This window comes from Balaenoptera physalus (assembly GCF_965194825.1).
Source record: "Balaenoptera physalus genome assembly, chromosome: 18".
Taxonomy (NCBI): Eukaryota; Metazoa; Chordata; class Mammalia; order Artiodactyla; family Balaenopteridae; genus Balaenoptera; species Balaenoptera physalus.
The window spans coordinates 1,350,252-1,376,458 of record NC_138899.1 but is presented as its reverse complement, the minus strand read 5'-3'; the positions used below and the strand labels follow the sequence as shown (position 1 = coordinate 1,376,458).

Sequence of the window (26,207 nt, the reverse complement as noted above, 5' to 3'; positions counted from 1 at the left end):
TGGTGACACAATGTCTATAGTCCTGGGTGTTGGGGACAACGTACAAGGAACACGCCTGCACGTAACCATCATCCTAGCCGCCGTGGCCTTAACAGCACGTGATAATGTTGGAAGGGGCGGGTCAATTCAGTGTCTGAAGGCGGCAGTTCAAAAAGCAGAGGGCGTCAGTATGAGTCATTACCGTCACTCTGAAATCCAAACATTTGATTACCATTTTTATTTTGTCAAATAATTATTTTTATCTTATAGGCTTGTTCAATATCTATGAATAGGAGAACACGCTCCCTTTGAAAGAGAGAACTCTCAAGTATGCATGTTAAACTACTTTCTTCTAAAGTTTTTTTATTATTTTAAAATTCATTTTTCTTATTTTTGTTTTGTTGAGGAAGTTGAGAAAGACCGAGGAAAGTTCGGGACAGCAATGAGGAAAGGAAGCCGGCAGGGCAGGAAGGCAGATCGCCTGTGACCAGCTGTGTGCTGAGCCACAGAGGAAGGACTTCAGGCTTCCATGCTGCTTTCACCCAGCTCAGGGGACATACGTGAGGGGCTTTTGAAGCTCACTATAAAAATACTCCTACACAACCTCTCGCCCATGGAAGCCAGGATTCTGTTATAAACATACAATTGCGCTTGAACTGGACGTGATTGAAATATTTCGGTTGGATGTATTCATGACAGTGAGTAGAACATGGGAACAAGTGGAGAACGTAATTCAGCCCAAGAAATACACGGAGCATTAAGAAAATGCTTAGGAACGAGGGGTTACCCAGAAGCTGGAAGTGGACCCAAAGCAGAGGGGGTCAGAGAGGGGTCACATTGGAAAGAGCAAAGTATTAAAAAGACAAGAGTTTGCAAGGAGCCCTCCAACCCCTGCCTCAGAGAAGCGCTGTGTACTGTGCATGGTGCCAGGATCAGAGATGGGGTGCAACTGTTAGATCACGTCCTTTACTCGGGTCGGATTCTTTTAAGCAAGGAACCCTTTTTAACCTTCCTGTGTACTAAATAGTCCCTCTTGTCGTACATCTTCTCCCGGGGCTGCCGTACAAAGTGCCTCAGACCGCGTGGCTTCAAACAACAGAAATGTATTGCCTCATGGTCTGGAGGCCAGAAGTCAGACATCAAGGTGCCAGCAAGCTGGTTCCCTCTGAGGCCGTGAGGGAGGGTCTGTCCCAGGTACCACCCCCACCCCCCCACCCCCGCTTTCTGTGGTGTGCTGGCATCCTTGCCGTCCCTTGGCTTGAAGAAGCATCACCCGATCTCTGCCTTCATCTTCACCTGGAGTTCTCCCTGTGTGTCTTTGTATCCAAATTTGCCCTTTACAAGGACACCACACACACCGACACCGTCATCTTAACTTGTTTGTCTGCAAAGAGCCTATTTCCAAATAAGGTCACATTAGGATGCCAGCCTCTTCTTGGGGACACCATTCAAGCCATAACATTCACTCTTTTGATCATGACACCAATAAATTTTCTTGCCTAGTGAATAGTGCACATTCTGAGGGCCCTGGTTTACTAGAAAATTGAATAGTTTAGTCTTGCGGGCTTTCAAATATTCTATGTGCAATTATCCCCAAAAGCTATTTGTAAATAGGACCTTTTAATACAACCAAGCAGGAGTCCATCTTGACCTAATCATTTACGTAAAAGCATAGTAGAGAGAATTTACTGAAGCCACTTTAAGGCAGCATGTAGCGGGCACAGGAACTCATGAAATTTACCCAAAACGTGTTGCTTCAATTACAGGAGAAAGAAAAGTGAACAATTCCTGGGTGCCAGACTTATTTTTCTTACTTATTTTTAATTCACTTTATCTTGCTATATTAAATGCATCTTTGTACGCCATCTTTATCTCTTTGCGAAGAATGCAATGTATAAAGAGATTAATCACTATTGAAGTTCACATATATAATCTCATTTAATCCTCACTACATCTCCAATTTATAATTATTATATTTCCCCCTTTTTATAGGTTAAGAACCTGAGAGGTTAAGTTATCTACAAAAGGGCATATCATTAATGAGCATAAAATTCAGGACAAAAATCCAGTGCTGACAGATTCTAATATTTATAATTAATATAGTACATAGGAACAGTTTTAATAGACTTTATTTTTAGAGCAGTTTTAGGTTCCCAGTAATACTGAGTGGAAAGTACAGGGAGTTCTCATGTACCCCCTCCTCCCAGCATGCACAGCTTTCCACACCATCAACATCCCCGCCAGATGGTACATTTGTTGCCATTGGTGATCCTACACTGACACATCATTATCACCCAGAGTCCACAGTTTTACGTTTGCACACACTAGGTGTTGCACATCTGTGGGTTTGGGCAAAGGCGTAATGTCATGTATCCACCATTATAGTATCAAACAGCCCCCCAAATCCCCTGTTCTCCCCCTATTCATCCTCCCCTGGAAACCGCTGATCTTTTCACTGTCTCCATAGTTTTGCTGAACATTGTACTTTTTAAAGGCAAACAGTATTATAAGGCTTATAAGGAAAGTAGCCCCCCCCCCTAGTTTCAGGCATCCCCAGCTCTCAGGGCCATTCCCCAGCAGCGACCTGTTATAAGCCTTTTGGCTGTTTTTCCCACTGTTTATCTCCGTATTTCTGAATTATAGTTTTATATTGCTTATTCTTGATTTATTAATTTTAGACGTTATCTATTTGGACCTTATTCATTAGCAAGTATAAAGCTTCCACATTCTTTTACATTCTTCCCCACTTCCCTCTTTCCCAAAGTAGGTATGTCATTGTTTCTGTTAAATATTCAGGGTATACCTTAGTCTGAACATGGAAGTACTGCTCATGGCTGAGCAGAGTGGTAAACTACGATTATATTTCCTTTCGTTCAAAATTTTTGTTTCCCCTGAAGTTATTAATGGTCTTGTTTTGCAAGAGTTCTTGTTATTCATACACTTAGTTTTCTCTGTTCTTACCACAAATTCCTTCCATACTCTACATCACTATCATAAACACCTTTGACACTATAATTTGCAAGATTAAACATATCAGGAATTTGCGAGCGTGTATGAGAGTTCCAGTTGCTCCACATCCACATCAACACTTGCTTTTCATTGTTAGCCGTACTACTGGGTGTGTGGTAGGATCCCATGTGGCTTTAATTTGCCTTCCCCTGATGACGAATCATGTCGAGCATCCTTCCAGGTACTTACTAGCCATCCAAATATATACCTTCTTTGGAGAATTGTCTATTAAAACATTTTGCCCATTTTTATTATTTTTTTGTATTATTGAATTTTGGTAATTCTATATATTCCAGACACAAGTCAGATCACTGTCTTGCAAATATTTTCTCAATCTGTGGCTTGCCTCTTCATCTTCTCAACGATATCTTTTGAAGAAGAAAAGTTTTAAGTTTTGATGAAGTTCAGTTTATTGATTTTGTTTTTCTTTCATATAGTTCATGCACTTTGTGTTGTATTTAAGGAATCTTTGCCAAACTCAAGGTCATTAAGATTTTCTCTCATGATTTCTTCTGGAAACGCATTGCCCAATGAAGTAGCCACTGCCTAAAAATGGCTATTTGAATTTAACATCAAATAAAATTAATTTTTTAAAACTTTGTTCCTCAGTCACAGTAGCCACATTTCAAATGCTCGACAGTCATATGTGGTTATTATTTTGGGAAATACAGACAAAGTATATTTCCTTCGTCAAGAAAGTTCTATTGAATAATGCTCTAACATTCTATAGTTTTACCTCTCACATTTAGGTCTGTGATGCATTTGAGCATAACTTTTGTATGTGGTGTGAGGTAAAGGTTAATATTTTTTGCATGTGGTTACTCAATTGTTCTAATATCATTTTTTGAAAAGATTATTCTTTCCCCATTAGATTGCTTTTGTACCTTTGTTGAAAATCAATTAACTGTATATGTTTGGGCCTACCTTTGGACTCCTTATTCAGTTACATTGATCTCTTGGCTCCCAATTAGTGACAATACTCCCTTATTAGAATCCTAAAGAATACCTCTGCAGTTTTCCTTCCTTGGCTTGCGGTTTCACATTGCTAAAGATATTGGAATTTTCTCTTTTTTCAGGTGTTGGACACGCTGTCTTGTCTCACAGAATTCTCTCTTTTTCTGCTTTGCCTCCCTATGTTGGCTTCTTATAGGAAAGCAGAGCTAGATTTAGCTCCTCAAACCTCTTTCTTGTTCCAACATCAAGTGACACTATCGTACTGAACACTGAGTTTTGAGCACAGTCAAATGGATTCACATAAGAAGAGTTAAGAGGTAAGAGTGGAATTCTGCAAAGTCAAAATACATTCGATGAAATCCATTTTTCCTGAACTCTTTAGGAGACAATTATGGTGTACATTAGAGGTATGGGCATCTAGACATGAAAAAAGGTTTCGAATATACTGATTTCCTGCATTTTCTCATCTCTGCCCCTAGATTCACAGTTTTAGACAACTGTGAATGCTCACTGAGAAGTTCCTGGTCGGTGGGGTTCTTATTTCAAAAGATGAAATGCCCCAGTACCGGTTGTGATTGTTTTTAGTTTTCTGTTATGGTTTAAAGTTACCTGTGACCCCATCATTTCCCTTTTCAATCTGAGGACTTTATCCATTTGACATGGGGAAAGGAAAGGGAATGTAATTCCTATTGAGATGATGGGAGCCCTTGCACCCCTGAGCAGACCGAGGAGGAGAGAACTGCAACTAAGTCAGAATCTGGAAGCATTTCTGCAAAGAGTCCTTCTTCGAATCCTTAGAAAAGTGAAACTACAATGACAACCACCACCCCACCACCACCACGAACAGTAATGACCAGTAATGACGAGGTCAGCCACCCATTGAGACTAAGGTGACAAGGAGACCATGCCCGCCCCCCCCCCAGCCCTGTGTGATTCCCCAGTGAGCTGCATGATCTGAGAGCTATTATGTAACAGATATTTAGGGTAATTATTCCATTTATTCCACAAACATGGACTTTGATCTACCAGCTCGTTAGAGATAGCCAAAGAGTTGCCATGGAAAGACCATTTCACAAAATTATTAAGTGATTCCTGGGCCCTATTCAGAAACGCTGAGAAAAAGGAAAATACACACAGGTTTTATTAAGGTATTAATTCATTCATCTCAACAAAAAAGTATATACAATTCTCGAACATAAAACAGGGAATGGGTTCAGGAGCCTACAAATCAAACCCTCAAAAATGCACTTTATGGCAGGCTATTTTATAAGGTTCAGAATTTGGATAAAGAATAAATAAGGAAAATATTTTGTCTTCTCAAAATACACATTTACAGCTACACTTAAATATAACTGTGTCTTCCTCCTCACCAGTACATTATGTACACACACACACACACACAAAGACAAAATGGCATTATGATTGATACTGGGACTACTTGGATAGTCCTTATATAATCTGGACATGTATATATTATAGCATATATAGGGCACAGATATACCACAATAAAATGAGAAAACAATTTCCACTTGAATTTCCCCAGGGCATAAACTACTACAGGGCATAAATGGATTCACTGAGTTATTCTAAGCCTAGGAAGTTGAATTAATTCCTTTAACATACAAAAAATTAGATTTTAACAAAATTGAGTGTGAGGACATAAATACCCTCCTTAAGAGATTAGAGCTGTGCTGAGTCCCTGAAAATCTGACGACTGAGGAGCACGGTTTTTAATTAAAATGAATTTAAGTAGTTACCTGTGGCTAGTGGCTACCATACTGAACAGTGCAGATATTGATTGCTTCCATTATCGCAGAAAGTGATTAAACAGTGCTCTCTTAGAGAGTGAAAACGGTGTCCAGTGGTGCCCAGTTGATTAAAGGGTAGCTGGATATGTTCATAAAGTTCCTTGACTTCCTTGCCGAAAAGCTGCTGGAGTAAAACCTAGTATTACTCGTCTAATATTGTACTTTGTTTATAGAGACAATACATTTTTGTATACTTTATTAAGTTTATGAACAAGACAGATATTTTGATTGGAGAATTTACAGATGAATGCAAATATTTCATTTTAGATTGTGTTTTTCTGTACTAGAATTTCCATGTGTTCTTTTTCAATCATTTTTACTTCTCTATTGATATTCCCCATCTGTTTCCACACTATGTTCATATTTTTATTTAAATCCTTCAAACTGCTTATTTTGATCATATTAAAGTCCATCATGTCTGCCATTTCAGGTCTTTTTTATTTTTAACTGATTTTTCTCCTACTCATATTTTTCTCACTTTTTCTTCTTTATGTGTCTGGTGATTTTTTATTGTATGCTGGGCTAGTAGATGCCCCTTTGTTGAATGTCCAAACATGACTGCCTTCATTTAAAGAGAATTACGTTTAATTCTGAGGCACTTCAGCTTGATCTTTTAAGTCTTGTTTTTAAGCTTTGTTAGGGCACGCCTGCAGTAGTCTTTACTCTTGGGCTAGAGTAACCCTGTTCTTAAGGCATATCTCTTTTGGGAAGTCAGTTGAGTGCTTGGTGTGTTCAATGAGGTCTCTCCATACTACTGCACTGTTTCCCAGCCCCACATGAGTTCTGGGCTTTCCACTCAGCTCACTTCTCCTTGGTAGTTTGCCTGCTTTGTCAGCACCTTGCCTTTTGCAGGCAGAGCCAAGTGTTCAGTCAAGGACTCAGGGGACATCTGTGTAGATTTCCAGGCACTCCTTATATCCTACCCTCCAGCTCTCTCTTTGGTCCTACTCTCCAATCTGCATCTCTGCAGCTCAGCAGGACTGCCTTGTTCCATGTGGGCCCCCCTTGTATTGTACTATACCATTAAATGGATACACCGTGGTAAAAATAAATAAATTAAGAAAATGCAAACTGGTTTTTTAAAAAAGCAAAGTCCCTGGGGGACTTCCCTGGTGGCGCAGTGGTTAAGAATCTGCCTGCCAATGCAGGGGACACGGGTTCAAGCCCTAGTCCGGGAAGATTCCCACATGCCGTGGAGCAACTAAGCCCGTGAGCCACAACTACTGAGCCTGTGCTCTAGAGCCCGTGAGCCACAACTACTGAGCCCTCGTGCCACAACTACTGAAGCCGCACGCCTAGAGCCTGTGCTCCGCAACAAAGAGAAGCCACCCCAAAAGAGTAGTCCCGGCTCGCCGCAATTAGAGAAAGCCCCCGTGCAGCAACGAAGACCCAACACAGCCAAAAATAAATAAATAAATAAATAAATTTATTAAAAAAAAAAAAAAAAAAAAAAAAGCAAAGTCCCACAGAAAAATCAGTGTAGAACATGAAATGAAGGTGATGGCAGCTAAATCTGATTCCAGTAGCAGACACACATGCCTTTAGTAATACAGTATAGTTATTTAAGAATGTAATTAAAATATCACTTTTTTTCTTCAACTGACATGTATTACTTTTTTCAATTGGCTACAGAGTTGTTAGTACATAAAAATTTTTAACTAACTTTTTTTTTTTTTTAATTTATTTATTTATGGCTGTGTTGCGTCTTCGTTTATGTGCAAGGGCTTTCTCTAGTTGTGGCAAGCGGGGGCCACTCTTCATTGTGGTGCGCAGGCCTCTCACTATCGCAGCCTCTCTTGTTGTGGAGCACAGGCTCCAGACGCGCAGGCTCAGTAATTGTGGCTCACGGGCCTAGTTGCTCCATGGCATGTGGGATCTTCCCAGACCAGGGCTCGAACCCGTGTCCCCTGCATTGGCAGGCAGATTCTCAACCACTGCGCCACCAGGGAAGCCCTGAACCTAACTTCTTAATAAACAAACACTTAAGTATTTCTTTTGGACGAAGCTGCTGTGGGATCTTGCCCGAGACACGAAGGGCACCATGAACTGGGCGAGTCTGGGGGCCTCTGGACCAGAGAGCTCATCTGTCTGAGTACCACTGCTCCTACCTGCAGATGCAAGGGTTGTGGTAAATTGTCCTCAAGTTCTCTTTTTATTCTAACATTTTAGGAATGTGTTTCTGTATCGTGACAGCTGATCCCTAAGTGGTCCCTTGAATGTGGAATGTTAATTTGGCCATTTTTCCATCGGGGGAGGAAAGAAGAAATGCTGAGATTCCCAACTTGTCTGAAGCAAGGGTCCCCATGGCTCCTAGAAAAAGAGGAAGCCAAGACAGATCCATGAGTGTCTCAAGCAGCTAAGAACCAGGATTTTAAAATCAGTTCCAATCCCCACGTCAGACATGGCCTGGCTCTAATCCAGAAAACATCGCGGTATTCACCTCAGAACACTCCCACACCTTGAGAACACGGCCATTAACCTGGTCCACCACGCTAACCTGGGGCCAAAGAACTCCATGGGGAAAACTCAGAATGTCCATTGAACTTGGACAGAAAAATAGTCAGCTTTATTTTTATTAGCCTTTAACTGAAATTGAGCATTTCCTTTGGTTATGAATGTAAGTCCACAAACCACAGGAGTATCAGCATTCCCTATGACCTTGTCACCAACTGAAATAATCAGTATTTTCATGTCACGGTACACTTGTTACAAATATTTCAAAATATCATGTATGCTCCCAACCACTCTGAAATTGCAGTCGTTTTTGGACCTGCCACAGAACTTGTTACTTAGTGCATTATGGAGGAAAATTATTACTATATCACAAAATATTTTAAAAATATATTCTGATATTTGCATTTCAATATGAGTTGTTTCCTTGGTAATCTTAAATCTTAGTTTTAACCTTTTATTGTGGCGGACTTGGAACATACATAAAAGTAGATTAAATGATATATAGAAGCGCACATACCCATCAGCCAACTATACCCCCAAATCCTTTCCAATGCTACATTATCTTGTAGTAAACCCTAGATGTCATATAATTTCATCTGTAACTATTTCAGTATGTACTTCTAAAATATAAGGTCTTTTTCTTGAAGTATAATCATAATACCATTTACCATAATACCGTAATACCATTGGTATTATGGTTGGTAACCATAATACCAACACATCCTTAAATAGCATCAAATAGCCCATCAGTGTTCAAGTTTCTAAGCATCCATAAGTGTTAGCTTATAAAAAATTTTTTTTAAATTAGAATTCAAATAGGTTCACACTTTTAATTAGTTGATATGTCTTTTAAGTCTCGTAATTTCTAGATTCTGCCTTCATCTCTTCTCTCTTCTTGCAATTTATTTCTTGAAGTTAAAAAAGGGGAGAGGTTGTTTATCCTGCAGAGTTTCCCCATCTGGGTTGTGGGTTGCATGCCCGGGTCATAGTTTATCACGTCCCTCTTTCCTCTGTGTTTCCTGTCAACTGAGAGTTCATCTAGAGGCCTGATGCCATCAGGTTTGGGGGCAGAAGGAAGCCATTGGTTTTCAATACTTAGATCCATTAGTTAAGGAGGAGTTGCACAATGCTTTATTTTAACTCCATCATTCTTGTAATTTATTATCTGTAATATTTCTTCAAGAAAAAAATATGCCTCATCAACTGTTCGGTTACCCAGTGATACAGTTAGTATAGAAAGATGGAATACACACTCTAGATTCTTTCCCCTTGTTTACCAATTTTCCAAACAATGAGTAAGTTCCTTTTTATACATTTAAAAACATTATCCTGAGAAGGGGTTTGTGGGCTTCACCCAGAGGGAAACTGGGCTGATGTCACAGAACAGTTAAGGCCTCCTGTCGTGGACCATCCCGGGAGATGCAGAGGGTGATCTGGGCTCCTGTCCAGTTGTCCCAACCTCAGTGATGGCCGTTTCTCCTCCCGTGCACCCGTAATCTCCATCTCACACATGCTGGTGTTTGGTGAGACTCCACCCTGGGTTGTGCTGTGATATACACACGTAAACAAATCCTGCAGCCGCAGCTGTGGTGTCGGAGGGGCCACCAAGTTTAAGTTCGATGGTCTAGTTCAGACACTGGCTGCGCCGCTTACTAGCTGGGTCCGTTCTCCATTCCTCTGAGCCTCAGTTTCTTCATAAGGCAGATGGCAAAAAAAAAAAAAAAAAAAAAAAAAAGGCAAAAATGATACCTCACTGGAAGAATTGTTTTGAGAACTAAAGAGGGAAACATTCCTGAAAGATTGAGACATTGTTGGCCCTCAGCAAGTATTTGTGAAACCTGACTCTTAGTTCCCCCAAAGCAGGGGGCTTGTTCATTAGATCTTTGGTAGCAGCCAGAGTAGTAAAGAAAAAATGTTTACCATGAGATACCCCTGACTTAGGCCCGTAAGTCACAACACATCCCTACCCACCAAGCTCTCCCCCCGTCTCCCTGTCTGACTTCCCCGTTTCCTCCCCTCCCTCTCTCCCTCTTCCCTCCTCCCCCCTTTCCCCCTCTGACTCTCTCTGTCTTGGTCTCCCTCTGACCCTCTCCCCCACACGCTCCCATGTTCGCTTCTCTCCTGTTCGAGGCGCAGGGTGATCTGCGGGATGGGAGCGCCCGACTCTGAAATGCCCTTTGCACTGAACCACATCCCACCCACAACAGGACACGTCCCCTCTCTTCCCTTGGTCTTCATGACCTTCCAACACAGCTGTCACCCCCCCCATCCTGGGCTTGAAATGCCCGTATCCTGCTCGAACCCCTGGTCCAACGGGAGGATCTGTGCTGTGTTTCGGTCCATCCGCACACGCTCACGGGGCTCATCCGAAAAATAGCTGGGCCCTCCAAGCCCCTCAGGCTTCCCTTTGTGCACCAGCCTGGCTGGGTTCCTCTTCCATTTGAAGAGCTGCGACCCTGGCCCTTCAATTGCCCCCCTAAGCGGTTCAACCCCCATACACCCTTTCCTTCCCTTCTGATGACTTAGCGGCTTCTCTAAAGCAGAGCTGCCCCTCGGGGTAGTTCCTATGCTCGCAGCCTGCATGCGCTTCAGCAACGTCTCACGCACATCTCTCACCAGTGTCTCGTCCACCGTCTCTCATCCGCGTCCGGCGCTCGGGCCTCGTGTCTCTCCTCAGCCCTCAGAGGTCGCACCGAGGGGGGCGTGGTGGGCAGCCTGGAGCATCTCGGTTGTGCGGATGTAAGTTAAGATGTGAGCGTCCCCGTGTATTAGCCGTGTCCCCTGAGCCTTAGTTTCCCTGTTTGAAACGGACATGAAAGCACCTGCCTCTCTGTTCTGAGGCTCGTTAGTGGCGGTAAGTGCTGGGCACGTGGGTGCCTGACACACCTCGGAGGGTACACCCCGCTGGGCCCCTGTCCCCCCTCCCTCTCGCCCCGTCCAAGGTCACGGCTCTCCCTCCGCGTGGTTCTCAGGTCACTTCCTCCTGGTGCCAGCTGCTTCCAGGCAGCGGTTAACGCCACACTTTGGAGTCACAGCAGCCTGGGTCCAGATCCCCAGGCTGACGCCTTCTGTGTGGTTTTCAACTCTGAAAAGGGGAGAGGATTCTTAGGAAGACGGAAGAAGGGAAGGCAGTGAGGGTAAAACAGCACAGTGCCCGGTAGCTTGTGATTTGGGAAGAACAGTTTTTAAAAAACGGATTTGTATGCGTAACATCCATTTGCAGCTGGTGATGGTGGAGTCAGTGACTAATAAAAATGTCATTTCCTGCGATTTTTATAAATTACAGTAAATATGCAGTAATCACCCACATTAGCTGCTGAAATGCAGGCAGCCATCTGGAGGGGAGGCCCGGGACCTCATTGAAGCCTCAAGAGGTAGACCCCACAGGTGCAAATTGACACCTAGGAAAACAGTAGTTAATACACGCTAGAATTTGGAGAAGGGGAAAGTGTTAAAATAAATGTATGTCAAGCAGACAAATTTGGACTTCTCCATGAGGATCTGTCATGTCAAACAGGAAATAGCTATAAATTACTTGTAATAGTAAAAATCTTGTCATTTAGAACCTTTAAAGCAACGGGCTCATTTAACACATCAACTCAGAGATCATAATCTAGGACAGTCAGCCTGGGTATTTATTTCACTTTTAACGTGTAGAAACCAGAGCAAACTCTGCATGATCCACAAAAGACCCCCAGCATCCCATCAGCTCCGGGAGCTGTAGAACGAGGCAGAGAGAGACTGCCTGGGGCCCAGGGTGAGGTATGTGTCGAGATACGGAAACCCTTCCTGCTCCTAAAAAGACAATTAAGACGTGATTGGAAATGTCACGGCTCGGGTCGCCTCATAATGAATAATTCCAAATAAATCCCACCATTATTCTGTTTATCTGTTTTACTTAGAAGCTATTTGAAGTCGTTGGAGCTGAAAGTACGTTTCAACATGCCAAGCGTATTTACGCTATCCCGTAATCATCTTGCTAACGAGTCCACAGGCAAACAATAATTGGAGTTCTGTGTTTATTTCAGATACCTCAATATATACTACCCGCAGATAGGAATCCAGCTCAGAGACATTTGTAAAGGGGCTGCAACGCCCCCGAGAAAGTGGTCCGGGAGTGCGACTCCAGAAGACGAGCACACAAAGCCATTCTTCTTCTGCTTTATTGGGAGGCTCGGTGGCGGCGAGGTATTTCGGACAGAGCTGCCTAGTGAAGTTTGCATGCACTGAATATATATTTGATGTCGGTTGATACAGGGTGGGGGGAAGGTTCTGGGGAGAAGGAGTAAGAGAGCATAGCCATGCACCAAACTAACCACTCGCCTTTTCCACCAATAGTGGGAGTTGGGCACGGAGCTCACATTCACACCTGGCGTTGTCATCCTGAGCTCTGAGGAAGGACCGAGCTGGTCTCCAGAAGGACACTAACCCGGGGCTGCAATACCTCCCGCTTCCCCTGTCTTCTTCCTGGCGTCCCCACCTTCCACGTTTGCTCCCTTACCTGCCAGGCACACACACGTGGGACGCACGCACGCGCGCGCGCACACACACACACACACACACACACACACACACACACACACACACACACACCCTGCAGCCCAGAAGGGCGCATCAAGGACAGCAGCCACGTTCAGAATTCCTAGGTCTGTTGTTTGGGTAACTTTTCCCCCTTTTTTACTCTTCCACATTCTGCCAAGTCCCACTGCCAGTGGGGTGAAAATCTGCCACCGTCCAAGTGTATGAACGCAGGCTCATTTTAAAAAACACTGAATTTAATCTTAAAAAGAAATTAAATTTTAAAATTACCTTCAAACTGATACGCAGTTTAACTAGTTCCTTGCACTTAACTGGTTAGCTTAAAAATAGTTGTTGGTTTGTCTCTGAATTTAATCCTGTTTTCATTATAATCACTAATTTCCGTGGATGGATTACTGGTTGTTAGGGAAGAAGGGGGCTTTGAGGACAGGAGAGCATATGTAGGGCAAAGAGTTTAGACACTATTCGGATCACTTCAGTAAAAATTCTGTAATTCGGGAAGAAAAGCTGATCCTGGGAAACAAATTATCCAGATTAACAGCCTCTAGAACCAACACCCAACCCAACCAAATGAAACCAGACTCGGTTCGTCACTTTACTTTAGCAGGACATGTACGTATGTGAAGTAACACATTGATTTTTTGGAATCTGCATGCATCAAATAAATTGAAGAACTGGGTTTTTTCTCTAGCATAGGTAATTTCTAGAAATGCCAGCAACCTACATATTTAGCCTCAATGACTAGAGTATTACTGATGAAAGAACATTTGTCTTTTTTCTCTTTTTTTGTTCTTCTTTGGTGAATTGAATGGATAACCATCTTGATTCTACATTTTTAAACTATATAGAACTGTAGATTAATTGTTGCCTGTGTTGACTGCATATTATTTTAACACATCCATTCATTTTAAGAAAGTTAATTTCTATAGAATAATGGATAATTGTGAAAATATTTGGGGCAAAATGGTACAAATTCATTATTTGACTAACACAACTGTGCACACCACGTTTTCTTGGTTCTAAGACACACATTTTTAGTTTTATCATCTCTGGAATCTAAGTGCACCATTACCCTCAGTGACAGCTCACAATTATAAGTGGCAGAGTTTTTTCATTCACAGTGGCTTGTAAAATAAAGATGCATCTTACAGTAACTGGCATCTTAGTCTTGTTGAAAAGAAAAAGTGCATGTGAGTGGTCGTAACCTACAGATAATTTCTTATCCATGTGGTCAAGGATCAGCTATTCTTCCTGAACACTTCCTTACACAGAGATTATAAATTACATGCCCAAATTTCAGCATGGCTCTTTTTATTCTAAAAAGTCTTGTATTTAGAATAAGTGGTTCGCACTAGATCGCTCTGTGCATTTGACAGAGGGGCCTTATTGCCTTGGACCAGAGGTGGTCCAGCACCAACTGAAAAATTTCCCAATGAAAACTCTAGAAGACTCTCAAAGGATGAAGGAAGGAGGCCAGTTTCCCAATTGGTACCCAAGCTGATGATGAGTCAAAAAAGAAAAATCAAAGTTAGTGCCACTGAATGGGATTTAGTTAATATTTTAAATTTCAAGATGAGCCCACAAATTGTGCATCAAAATACTAAGCTACACTTGTGCTTGTTTTCTGGAACCTTTACAAGGCAATTATTGTAATGCAGGAAAATCTCTACCACTGAGCCCACAGCCATGTCACGCGATAGTTCCAGCCCAAAGTCTTTCTGCGTCTTTTCTCGGAGCCAGAAGTCTTGGGGAGGATTGGGAGCCAATCCTTTTTTTTTTTTTCTTTTTCTTTATAAATTTATTTATTTTATTTATTTATTTTTGGCTGCATTGGGTCTTCGTTGCTGTGTGCAGGCTTTCTCTAGTTGCGGCGAGTGGGGGCTACTCTTGGTTGTGGTGTGCTGGCTTCTCATTGCGGTGGCTTCTCTTTTTGTGGAGCACGGGCTCTAGGTGCGCGAGCTTCAGTAGTTGTGGCACACAGGCTCAGTAGTTGTGGCTCGCGGGCTCTAGAGCACAGGCTCAGTAGTTGTGGCACACGGGCTTAGTTGCTCCGTGGTATGTGGGATCTTCCCGGACCAGGGCTCGAACCCGTGTCCCCTGCATCGGCAGGCGGATTCTTAACCACTGCGCCACCAGGGAATCCCTGGGAGCCAATCTTAACTACTAGGTCAGTCTGAGGTGATGTGGGGACAGTAAGAGAGAAGAGAAAGAATTTGTTTTGACTTCTAAATTTTTAAATGATAAGGATTCCAGACAGGAAAAATGGACCTATCGCCTCTGTGCCCCAGCACCAGCCTCTATGCACAAGCTTGCTGGCCTGTGGGACACAGAGATGTGGACACACGGGCATATAGTGAGCGTCCGTGTTCATTTTTTTCTGGCAGAGATGATACTGCTCTACTTGCAGCCCTCTGCGCTTTCCCTCGTCTTGCTCTTCCTGGGAGCATTACCTCACCGTCCTATACATCCGATTTAAAGGGAATTACCTATTACTTCAATTATTTGTCCCTTATCAACTGATGTTACACTACAAGGATTTGTATTCAAAGGCCAGAAAGAAAGAGCAAGTCATGGCACACGGCCAAATAAAAGAGTAATGTTCTGGTGAATTTAGCCTAAATAATTTACTGCTATATAAAAGTGGAAAAGTGGAAGGTGAACCCTTTGACCAATAAATCTCTCCTGCCCGTGAAACCCTTATCTGGGCCCCTCCAACATACTCCACACGCAGAAGCCATCATCACTGGCTGTGGTTCGTTATTTGTAAGCCTTGATCTTCTGCACTCGGTGTCCTAAATATGGATAATTAGCATCAGTTTATCACACTTCTGCATATTTTCTCTTCTCTCCAAACATGCATGCTTCTATCGGCTGCTGTTGTGCCGCGGAAGATTATGGAGACGGATTGCAGAGAATGAATGTGCTCGATGCGATTAGGAAGGAATAGAAATAGCAACTTGGCCAATAAATTCCTCGTGAGAGCCTTATCATGCAATTACACGTTGCCTCGCATCACACTCTCCCAGCCTCTTAATCCAACACCCCACCAAGAATAAAATTTCACTAATTTCTGAATTACTGCATCGCCTCCCAACTCGCTCCCGAGAATGGTTCGAAGGAGAAATGCTGCCGAAAACTACACAACCAACTTTGTAATAAAGCGTGAAACTTGAAATGTCAGAAAGGGCGGCGTGGCTTGGGATGACTCAGCGTTTTAGCTGCTACAAAGCCTTGGCCTGGAGAGACACTAACTGCCCTCTGAGCCCCAGATTCTCTCACAGGCCACTTTGGGGGTTCAGAACTGGATGAACGGGAGGATTATCTTCTCTTAAACAGACGATCGGATGCATTTTAAAACAGGACAAAGCATTCACTGATTTTCTTATCATCGCTGCTGATGCCAGCCGTGGTGCCCTGGGTACCCTGGGCGGTCACTTGACCCCTATGAGAACAGTCTGCCCCCTCAAACTGCCTTTTTCACAATCAGCGCCACCACCCCCTTTCCTGGGGCTGACACGTTACAGCTCCTTAGGCACGTCAACTTGTATAAACGGGAGAAGTCTTCCCCCCCCCCAACCGCCGTGTCTCATAAGAGTGTAACCAAGACCTGTCCCCGGGCATCCACACGGGGAGCTTTCTCTCCCTGCTCTGCCTGTTAAGGTTATTCTCCCCGCGCTTTGTAATAGTTAGGTGTTTAAGGAGACTCATTAAGCCCTTCCATCCACCAGGGGACTCTTTCTGGTCCAGAGCCGCAGTCAGGCACTCGGATACACCCACAAAATCAAGGTGCTGCGGCAGGAGAAAACCCTACAGTCCTGCGGTGATGATTCCCGGAAGCAATGGAAATCCAGATCAAATCTTCAAAACGTTGGCGCTTGCAGACGAGAAAGGCTAAGTCCTTGTGCAAAGAATTCATCAGCTAAAGAGACTCGCAGCAGTTGTGAAGAGTGTTTACTGTGACGTGCCTGCACTTCGCTTTCTGCAAGTGTTGTCTGTTAGGGCCTCAGGCACGACGGGGAGAAAGAAAGGATCCCACATTTCAGAAGACCCGCTTCCAGGCTTGGAGTCCAGAGTCAAAACTGGACAACGTTCGTGCAAGGAATGTGTCCCGAGTGTTTCCCGTGTGCCAGGCCCTGTTCTAACACGGAGCCCCCGAGTAACAACACAAAGGAAGAGGCCCGCCCCGACCAGCTGACGGTTACGGATGCTGGGAAGTCCGACTCGGAGGAGGACGGGTTTGTCGTCTGCAGCACGGCCCATCTATTGGCTGCCAAGGATTTCCTTTTTTGGAGGGAGCCAGACTGGAACCTCGTTCCCTCACTTGAGAGGGAGAGAGGGACCGAGGCCTGCGAGCAGGCTCTGGGGAGGCCCTCGTCTAAGGAACTGCACTCTCTGTAGGACCAGTGGCTCGGAGGACGCCTGTCATGCTGGAACGGCAGCCTTGAACACAGCCGTAGGTGGCAGCCGCGGCTCCAGGCTGCCCGCGCCTCGAGTCCTGGTATCCGTCCAGAAATAGGCAAATACATCTCCCCCACACTGATGTCGGGGCAGTTCTGCTTTGCTTTCCCCGAATCGTCCTCCCTTCCAAAGCCACTGCAATCCACCCAAGGGGGCCGGGGGTCCTGATGAATGGGGCGAGCGGGCCTAGAGAAGAAACAGGACCGAGTTGTTTTCCTTTCCCGAGGCGGGGACCCTTCGGCGTGGCTCCACCTAAGTCCCCACTCCAGGACGGTACGAAGCCAAGAGCCAGCAAATGCCCAGCCCGAGGCTCAGGCGCACTTGGGACTCGGGTACCGGAGCTGGGGGAAACTCCAGCCCGAAGTGTGAAATCAGATGAGGAGTTATTAGTAACTCCCTGTGTCATATTTCCTGAATCGGTGAGCTAAGTTGGGGGGGGGGGGCGGGGCGGTGAGAGGGAGCCGTTTGCCATTAATCTGGGAACAAACGGTCAAGCTCGGTGACTGGGATTTTCGCTTTTCTTTTCTCACTTTTCTCAGTGTGGGGAAGCGGCGCGCCCGCGCGGAGCGATTGTGAGGGGCTCTGCTGGAATTTGGCAGCCCGTTGGCTTGGAGAGCAGCCCCATGCTGGCTGCTATTCAGCGGGCCAGTTCTCCTCGAGCTTTGGAAGTTTCACTCAGCCGTGCACTCAATGGCTTCACAAAGCTGATTACAAGCTTCAGCGCATTCCTGAAGGAGCCAAAAGCGACGCAGGTGCAAACGAGCCGAGGGAGCCCCTTATCCCGGTGACAGAATGGGACAAGCTGGGAAAGGCTTGGACCACACAAATCCAAGCGCACCAGGCAGCAGAAAGCCTGCCTTGGGAACCGGGGGTCATTATACGCCCTATTCAGCGGGGCCCGGGGACCCTGGGGGCCCGGAAGGCCAGCTCGCGAGGGAGAGCCGGCGGCTGTGGGCACCCCGACGGGCCTGCGGCTGGGCTGGGACGCTGGCCGCCCGCGCCTTGTGCATTTGCACCGACGGCGCCAGTGAAATCCGTGCTCGGACAGGCCCGGGTCAACACCAGTAGGGACAGAGGATGCAGCCCGGTGTGTGGACGGCGCCCAACCTTTGTTCAACCAGCGTCCAGACCGCACCGCCCTGTCTCTGTCCCAGCCTGGCGCTGCGGGGCCCGGCCACTCCCCCAGGCCACCGACCGTCACCTCCGAGGGTCACTCTGCGCCCTTTCTCCCCCAGCCCGCCTTTCCCATCTGTCCTCGTGGCAGCCGGGTCCCGCGTAGGGCGACCCCGACGCCGTAAGGTGGCAGGGACAGCGTCCGCGCGGGGAGTCAGGATGGCGGGTCACCGGGCCGCCCCGTCGGAGCGCGCTCCGCGTGGCCGAGGATGCCCGCGCCGCGAGTCGGACTCCACGGCGGGAGGAGGGCCGGCCCCCCTCGGGGGATGAGTGACGTCCCCGGCTGCGCTGGAGGACAGAAAACCAGGGCCGCGGGCGGCGGAGAGAGAAGGGCAGCGCCGCGGGGAACGCGCGTGAGAGGAGGGCCCGGGAGCGGGGCGCGGGGGTGGGGGGACGCGGGCGGAGCTGGGGGGCGGAGCTGGCGCGCCGGCGGCTCTCGGGCAGCCGGGCGCTGCGACCCGGCGAGCGCAGCGTTACAGCCCTTGCGTGGGGCGGGGGTCCCCCTCGTGCGCACCCCCTCGCCCCGCGTCCCGTTGGCCTCGGCCCGGTCGGCCGCGCGCTGGACCCGGCTGCGCCCGGGGGTCCCCGCGGGCAGGGCGCGCGCGCCGACGCTCTTTTGTCTAATAACTAATTTGAGTTAATGCGATCTTTATGTAAAGCCAACAGCGGATAATTGTCTATTTTCTCGCCAACAATCTCCATCACAATCACTTATCTGGAAACCTGCGGCTGGATTAATCGTTATATTCCCGAGATGAGCGTCGCTGTAATGCGCAGCGAACGCGGGTGGGGACAGGAAAACGCCTCCCCCGCGCCTGCGGGCCCTCGTGCCGGCCATTCCGGCTACTGCCCGGGACCCGGTGGCCCGGGGGTTGGTGCCCACGTGCGCGGCTGTAGGGCGCCTGACCCAGCACTTGCTTGTGCGCGCGTGGGTGGCGCGGGGGGAGCAGGAGGCAGAGGAAGGGCGGGGGCAGGGGTGAGGGCGACCGGCAGGGCTGCGGGGCGGGGCGGCGGGGGGCCCAGCGGGGCCTCGGCAGGCCCTCGCGAATCCCGACGCGGCCTCAGGCTCCACGCAGCCCAGGAGCTGTCAGCGCCAGAATCAGGTCTTTCGACCTGGGTAAAAGGATGCCCTCCGCTCCTTCTTCTGCAGAAAAGGTTCTCCCTCTCTTGGCCTGGGTTCCTCCAGCTTCATCCCCTGCCCCACCCACCCGTTCTGCTTTAAGTCCCTCCCCCCACGATACCCCTCCTCTGGGATCCCCATCTCTGCAAATTATAGGCAATATTTACACGCCCTGAGGTTGAAATCCCCGGGAGAGAAGATCTTGGGTGTGGAAACACGTCCCACTGCCGCAGCCCCCGGGCGCTCCTGTGTTAGGGGGAAAACACGGTGGCAGATGGATTTGAGGCCTCGGGGGAAGAGGCACTTGAGTGGCAAAGATTTTGCCTTTGACCTGAAGTCAGAACATCAGTTCAGATGAAATCCGAGCAGCGGCGGTGGCAGTGATCAGCGCGTGACCGCCATGTGCAGGATGAAGTGCAAACGATCGACTTCTGAACCCAAGCACTTGGTGTGGCTGGTCGCTTGGAAGCAAACCATTGGATTCCACTCACTGCTGCAACTCAGGTGGGCTGGCCAAGGGACCACCATCGCAACTTTTCAAAATGGTGTTTCCGGAAAAGAGCAAAGTCAGTCTCAACTGGTGACAGTTTTTGGCCACACGGAATGGAACTATTTGTTTCCCTTTTGGCAGCAAAACTCTTAAAATTCTAGAGTGAAAGAATACAGGGAAACGAAGTGCCATGAAATCAATGGATTTTTAGATAAAGGGGGACTCCAAATTACCCCCTCCCCGAATAAGGCGTGGTAAAGTACTGTTGAAATCCTTACGCCTTCCCTTTCCTCTCCAGCAGCTTGATGAGGTCTTTAAAAGCAAGCAAGTAAATCCACTCTGAGGTCGGCGGCGGCGGCCCAGGCGGGTTTCCCAGGCTGCTTTTTGTGCGGCGGTCGGGAACGTCCCACTTAGCCTCTCACCTGAGCCTTGTCATCCGGGGCATCTCGAAGTGATCCGGGAACAAAGCTGATCCCCGCGACAGCCCCGGTGGTCAATCAGGCAGAACAGACTATGCAAATGCAGCGCAGAGGCGCAGCGCCGGGAACACTGGCCCCATTGTCTTGAGCGTTTCAAAGCGCTGAGCAGCTGCGCAGGCGTGTCCTCTCGGACCCTCGGTTGCCACACTAATGTCATCATTGCAAAACATCAGATTTTGAAAACTATACAATCCGAATTCATTAGCAGCCTCCTCAGCGAAGGCTTCTCTTCTCCGTGACAAGTTGCAAACTCCAGATCCCCTTCTGTTGGGGGGAGCAAAGGGAGGGGGGGGGAGTTTTGCAAGTGACAACCGCTCATGTCATTTCCTCTTTCTGGTGGATTTGAGGACTTTAAACCCCCCCGTCCTTGGAGCTCTGAGCTTGGACGTGTGACTGAAGCGACTCTGAGATGTCGACCTTTCCACTTTTTCTCTTAAGTGTTGCTTGAAAGTTTTAAATTCCTGAGAGCAACCAAAGTAACAAATGGAGTGAATTTAACAAAACCCCATCTTCTGCTCTCCTGATAACACCAGTGTGAGGTTTGGAAGTTATTTTCTTCAGATTGAACTCAAAACAATGCCTGTTAGGGCCACTGTGCGCCCTAAAGCGACAAGGTGGTTACACGAGGGGACGCCCCTTGGCGCCGCTACAAACGGCTCGTGACTCTGGGCGCCCACGCGACACGCGTCTTAGGGACCGGTGTGCCTGTCCCACCCCCGACCGCCGACGCTCCTCCCTCTCCATCGCCTCGCGCCCCCGCCCCCCATCTTCCAGGGTGACCTTGTTTTCCTGAAACGGGCCGGCGGAGGGACGCCCTGGGCTCACCTGCGGCGCGGGCGGGTCGGGTGCGGGCACGTGGGGACGCGGGGACCACGCGGGGCTGTGCTCCCGGAGGCCCCAGGGCGCAGGTCGAGGCAGCTTTCCGCTCCTCACGCGCGGCCCAGCGGTCGGTGTCAACCTGCCCTGCTGTTCTCAACAGGATTCCGTGCCCGCTCTCCTCTCTCTCATCCGTGGGCTGGAAATTGTCCCCAGGAAAAGGCAGTCAACACGGAGAAAGCCACCAGGCCAATTCGTAGCCCGGAGCTGAGGATTACGGCGGAGGCCGAGCGGCGGGGGGCCGAGGTCGCCCCCGGGCCCTAGGCCGGCCGGCGCCTTCCACTCTCCTGACCAGCTGGGCGGGGAGGATTGGACGGGGAGTCAACCAAATAAAGGTTTTGCAAACACGGCGAGGAGGACAGGGAAATAGATGGAGAAAAGCCCCCAGAGGCTGTGTCTTGTTTGGTGGGGGGCGGGGTGCAGGTGGAGGCTGCGATCGCCCCCCACGGAAACGCTATAGGGGGCTCTGCCCAAGTGCGGACACCTTGGAGGGAATTGGACTAGAACACTCTTTTTTTCTCCCCCGGAAAATTGTATGCGTTTGGCCTGGACCCTACAGTTGCTCTTCCAAGTCTCTTCGTGCCTGGGACACCCCCTCCCCTCCCACTAACCCCCCAAGCCCGCCGGGCCCCTCCCGCGCCCGCCCTGGCGCCCAGTGCAGCGGGACCAGCCCGGCTGGGGCGGGGCCGAGGCCAGAGGGGGCTCCCCGGACCGGACCACTGGCGGAGGACACCGCCAGCTCCAGGGAAGTGGGGTTTTTGCCGGGTTGGATCACCAGTGTCTCTCCAGGGTGTGGACAGCACCTGGTTCATGGTGGGCGTCCAAAACACGTTTGCTGAAGCCCTGAAGGGGCCCTCGCGTGGCTGGAGGTGGTGGCCCTGGTCAAGTTTGAGGGGAGGTGGGGGGCCTCCCGGCAGAGGCGGCTCCAGGGCCCGCTGGGCCAGGTCCACAGAGTTGGGGAGCCTGGTCCTGCCCTTGACGCCGTCTTCGGCTCTCACTCACACGCGCCATGCACATTCTTACACACTCATACACCCACACACACTGTGCACTCACCACCCTCACAATCGCCCAGAGTCTCCTTCATACACACACATGCTACCCAGGACCACATGCATGCTCACTCACACCTGAGTTGCAGGCGCGCGCGCACACACACACACACACACACACACACACACACACACACACACACCACACACACACACACCCTGGGGTCCCACAGTCACAGACTGGCTGATTCTGGGGGTGGCTGGTGGCTGGGGGGAGAAGTCACACAGCTCTGCCAGGTACACACGGCACGAGTGAGCTAATCCTTGTAGGAACTCAACAAACACAGCAGTGAGGGACCGGGCAGTTTATTTCCGTCCCTTTTCCTCTGAGCTCTCAGAGCCGGATTCCCATCCCCAGCTAGAGTGGGTTGAGACATCACTTTGTTTGTGTCCAAATTCACTTTACCCCAAGGTGTTTCCCTGGGCTGCTGCTTAGACTGCTCTGATCCAACAGGGTAGCCACGGGCCATGTGGCTTCTGGGCACCTCGCACGTGGCCAGTCCAGGTGGAGACATGCTGAGTGCACACCGCACACCGGGCTTTAAAGACGTGGTGTGAAAGAAAGCATGCAGAATACCTCACTAATGGTTTTAAAATATTGTTTTCATGTTGAAATGTTTATATTTTTGATATAGTAGGTAAAATAAAATACATTCTTGACATTAATTTCACTTGCTTCTTTTTACTTGTAAAAAATGTAGCTGTTGGGAAATTCAGCCTGAGTTACATGGCTCCTGTGTGTGGCTTGCGTTGTATTACTGCAGAGCAGCCTCTGACTTTCCCAGGCATCCTTCAGGAAGTGGAAGAGGAAAAGCAAAAATGGCAGAAGGAGCTGGGCCTGTGGTTCAGCAGGAGGCGGCGCAGGACCACCTGTGCTAGAGTTGCAGTTGTAACTCTAGAATACATAACGTATTCTCCAAGCTTCTTCTCTTTCATGAGAACTCGTGGTGGGGGTGGGGTGGCATCACGCATTGTATTTTATTGCTTGATTCATTTTCTTTCCATTTTAACTTTAATCCCGCCTAATTACTGTATTGTGATCTCAGTCAGCAATCTGAAATGAACTCTCAAGTAACTTTGGAAGAATCGTGCTACGAATGTTGGGTGGTGATGAGATGTAAATTACAGCAGGTTATCCGCTGAGGTCTACACAGGTTGAAGCAAACCCTTTCCTGCTATTTTGAAATTTCAGGTCAGCATTTTGGTACTTATCTGCTTTATTTTTTCCCCCTGCCAGGTATTACCACCACCACCCACCACCACTGCAACCCCAAACAAAACAAACAACACAGAAAGCTTGAGCTGGAATTTACACCCAGTGAAAATGCTTTCTACTAAGCAGGAAGGAAATTCCTTCCAGATTTTTTTTTTATGATTGACCCATAGGTTTAAAAATCTGTGAAGTCACACCTTGGTCGAGGAGACTACAATAAACTGCTTGCAAGCTTTTTAAATTTTAAATAAGATTTTTCAAAATAGTCTACTTTAACACTTTAGAGACAAGAGTTCTAAAACTAAAGTTATAAAACTTAGAAATTGTATTTCATCTTTTAATGACAGCAAGAGATAGGAGAATGCTCCAAGAATATTGTTTATAATAAATTCAGTATAACTGTAATATGAAAAGTCTGCATGCCTATATATTTGCTCTACACACATTATATTTTTTACATATTTATCTTCAGAGTTATATATGTAGTGAAAAAACAATTCAGCAAAAATGTGAGATGGGTCTATGTCACCAGTAACTGGAAGTATCTCATGATAATTTTGGATAAAATTAAAAATTCGTTTTTATCATAAAAAGAACCTTTCTGTTACTCAATATTAGTATGTTCATTTACTGTTCTATTTTTGGCTAAATTAAATTTAACTAAGGGGAAAAGAAAATGTTGTAGAATACCCAAAATGATCAAGGTTTTTGTGGGTAAGCTCATTGAAATGGTTTATTCTTTGTACTAATTCCTTGGAAAATGTCATTCTTGTTATTCAAGGCTTGTGCTCAATTAATAAGAAAATAATAGAAATTTAAATTCTTTAATTGGACTGCCTGGTTTTTTTTTCAGAGTTTCCAAGGAAATAACTGAAAATTTAGCATGTAGCCTGCTAAAGAGCCATCAACATCCCATTAGAAACTCAAGTAATCTCACTTAGGATGTGTAGGATGGTGTATTTATTAATAGGTGAGGTTGTTTATTTCTGAGATGACTCATGTTTGCTCTCATTAAATTTACTGAGATAACTGTAGGAAGTGAAGTGCCAGAATTCAGAATTTAGCCACTTACTGTCAACTCCACTCTTCTTGTACTTTTTCAGAATCACCTCAAAGTAAAAGAACAAACTATGATAAACAAGCATAGAGGCTCAGGCTCATGGTGCCCAGACTGGCACTGTGGGAATTCTATGTGCCAGCAAAGGTCCCAGTGAATCCACTCTTTGGCTTATTTAATCTGTGTGTTGTGTGGCCTCATGTGCTTCATCATGTTATAAAACTGGAGACAACACTTTCATTGATGCTCCCATTTTTCTTTTTTCCCCTAAAGACTATAATGGTTATACATTTTCAAATATTCACGGGCAAGATATTCTGGATAAATAATCTAAGATTAACAAAATTAGGTCAACGTTCATACAGGGCTAATGCGATATGTCCCTTGTGTTGAAATGATCTGGTGTCAGCTACAGTGATTGAAAAAGCACTACAGACCAAAAAAAAAAATACAAGACTTATTACAACATGTCTCAAAAGCAGATAAGAAAGCAATGGCGCCTGCTCGTAAATGAGGGGTCTTATCTAGATTTTAATATGGCCGTAAGCAAATTGTGAAGGTTTTTGCAAGTTAGGCAACTTGTATGGGAAAGCAGGCATTTCTAAAGTTTCTAGAATTCTAAGCCAGCCATGATGGTTTGCACACCCATCCGTTGCCGGTGGGGTCATTGTTCTTTTCCTCAAGATATGTTCCATAGAAAGCCCAAAGTTTATCAAATTCAGGGGCACATTGTCTGGACAGTTTACTGCGTTCTGGGATGGAGGGGGTCCCGGAGAGTGACACCCAAGAATCATTGTGGGCGGGCCCCTTCCTGCCTCTTCACTGTTTAACTTCACACATTCTTTCTTTCTGATAACTGCTATTGATACTGATGAAATTCCTTAGGACGAGACCAAAACACCAAGGGTTGGAAAAGAAGGTTCTTGAGACCTTCGCACAGAAACCACATTTGCTGAAGTCAGTAGCATAACTCAGTTTATTTTCCCCAGTCAGCCTCTGTAGCCACTTTCTGGGGGTTGGCGGTGCTACATTTATCCGATCCTTGGTCATGGTTCTTTTATCAAAGGTCACTGACTTGTCCTTTCTGTTACCATTATACCCTATTTATTAACACAAAAGATACTTAATACGTTGATAATTTGGTATGATTAACAGAATGGCTGTTAGAAAATGTATTTCAAAAATAGACACAGACTAGTCTAACAACTAGACGATGCCACCCCTTTTAAAATTGACTGTATTTAGAATGTATTTCTGGGTGGCGATATCTGTGGTAGCCTTTATCTTCGGGTTTAAATTTCATTTCTAATGCAAACGCACTGGCTCAGGCATGCAATAAACTGTAATGAGATAAAACCAAGGAGAAAATCCAGCGGCCTAAACCCGAAAATTCCTGATTGCGTTCTAATAGGAAAGTGAGTGCTTTGCCGAAGAACATCGTGGTCGTTCAAAAACCGCAGCAAGCAGCAGCTGTGGGCAGAGAGGAACTCTGGAAAAACAGCTGCCGAAACAAAAATAGAAAAGCAAAATAAATCGGAGTCTGAGG

The 26,207-nt window shown here is 46.8% G+C and overlaps 1 protein-coding gene across 4 annotated transcripts in view; it reads left to right on the top strand.

Annotated features, from left to right (window-relative positions):
* The window catches only part of LOC309647517 (uncharacterized protein), a 191,968-nt gene extending 165,967 nt beyond the window's left edge, over positions 1-26,001 (top strand). Inside the window, exons 1-3 of one of the 4 annotated variants that reach the window (XR_014256105.1) lie at positions 1,245-4,259; positions 12,233-12,392; positions 23,629-26,001. Coding sequence is in view for 1 of the 4 variants with exons in the window: in XM_082434939.1 (XP_082291065.1) it covers positions 12,233-12,392; positions 12,543-12,632 (250 nt within the window). In the remaining 3 variants the exon portion in view is untranslated. Of the gene's footprint in view, positions 1-1,244; positions 4,260-12,232; positions 12,393-12,542; positions 13,025-23,092 lie in introns of those variants that run through there. The other 3 variants (XR_014256106.1, XR_014256104.1, XM_082434939.1) reach the window with 3 other exon arrangements.
* The last annotated feature ends 206 nt before the right edge of the window (positions 26,002-26,207 follow it).